This window comes from Vigna radiata, chromosome 4 (genome assembly GCF_000741045.1).
Source record: "Vigna radiata var. radiata cultivar VC1973A chromosome 4, Vradiata_ver6, whole genome shotgun sequence".
NCBI lineage: Eukaryota > Viridiplantae > Streptophyta > Magnoliopsida > Fabales > Fabaceae > Vigna > Vigna radiata.
The window spans coordinates 7,113,611-7,114,710 of NC_028354.1; the positions used below are offsets into that span (position 1 = coordinate 7,113,611).

General features: G+C 50.1%; 1 protein-coding gene across 1 annotated transcript; it reads left to right on the forward strand.

Moving 5' to 3' along the window:
- Positions 1-1,094, forward strand: LOC106758589 (zinc finger A20 and AN1 domain-containing stress-associated protein 3). Its single transcript, XM_014641513.2, has 2 exons — positions 1-392; positions 494-1,094. Exon 2 carries the CDS (start codon positions 506-508, stop codon positions 974-976), a length of 471 nt encoding a protein of 156 aa, XP_014496999.1. The 5' UTR covers positions 1-392; positions 494-505; the 3' UTR covers positions 977-1,094.
- The last annotated feature ends 6 nt before the right edge of the window (positions 1,095-1,100 follow it).

The window sequence follows — 1,100 nt, forward strand, 5'->3', positions numbered from 1 at the left end:
GAGGAGAGAAGGAGACTCCTTAAAAAGACCGTTTCGCTAACGCGTTACGATAGAGGCACGCGTTTCTTTGCGCTCTGTTTGGTACAAACGGAAACTAGTTTTAAGGAATTCAATACAAGGGCCAAACCGAGAAAAAGCAGACAGATAAAAAAAATAAAAAATAGAGAGAAGAAGAAGAAGAAGGAGGAGAGAAGCGTATCTGGAATTTTCTTCAGATCGTTGGTGTGTCGTGTGCGCGTGGAGGTTCTTTTCTTTGGGACTTTCCTTCAAATTCTAGATTCCTTCCTTTCTTTCTCTTATAACCACCAACCTCTCCTTTTCCTCCTTTTATTTCTCCCTCCATTTTCCTGTTTTCCGCAGATTCGTTAACCTAATAATCTTTCTCCTTAACGGTAACAATCTATCGCTTTCTTTTTTCCCTTTCTGCGTTTCTTTTCAGGGTTCCGATATCAAATCTCACGGTTCTGACGGATCGGTTCTCATCGTGTTTCAGGTTGCTAGAAAAATGGCGGAAGAACACCGATGCCAGGCACCACGCTTGTGCGTCAACAATTGCGGTTTCTTTGGCAGCCCTGCCACGCAGAATCTGTGCTCCAAGTGTTACCGCGATTTGCAACTCAATGAGCAGCAATCTTCCAACGCGAAGATGGTTCTGAATCAGTCTCTCGTTCTTCCGGCGCCTCCGGCGCCGGTTTCTGAACCGTCTTCTTCGAAGACGGCGGATCCGGCTTCTGCTGTGGTTGAGGAAGTGCCACGCGCGACGGAAGAGGCTAAGGCGCCGCAGCAGAACCGCTGTATGACGTGCAGGCGGCGCGTGGGGTTGACGGGGTTCAAGTGCCGGTGCGGGATGATGCTTTGCGGGACGCACCGTTACCCGGAGCAGCACGCGTGCGAGTTCGATTTCAAGGGGATGGGGAGGGACCAGATCGCGAAGGCGAATCCGGTGGTGAAGGGCGAGAAGCTCGAGAAGATCTGAAATGGAAACGAACGACGAAGGGTGTTACGGTAATTTCGTGTTTATCAAGTTGGTGGTTGCCGATGTGGAATTCGGGTCGGATGATTGACCCGTGACATGGGTGTCACGAACGGGCGCCCGTATT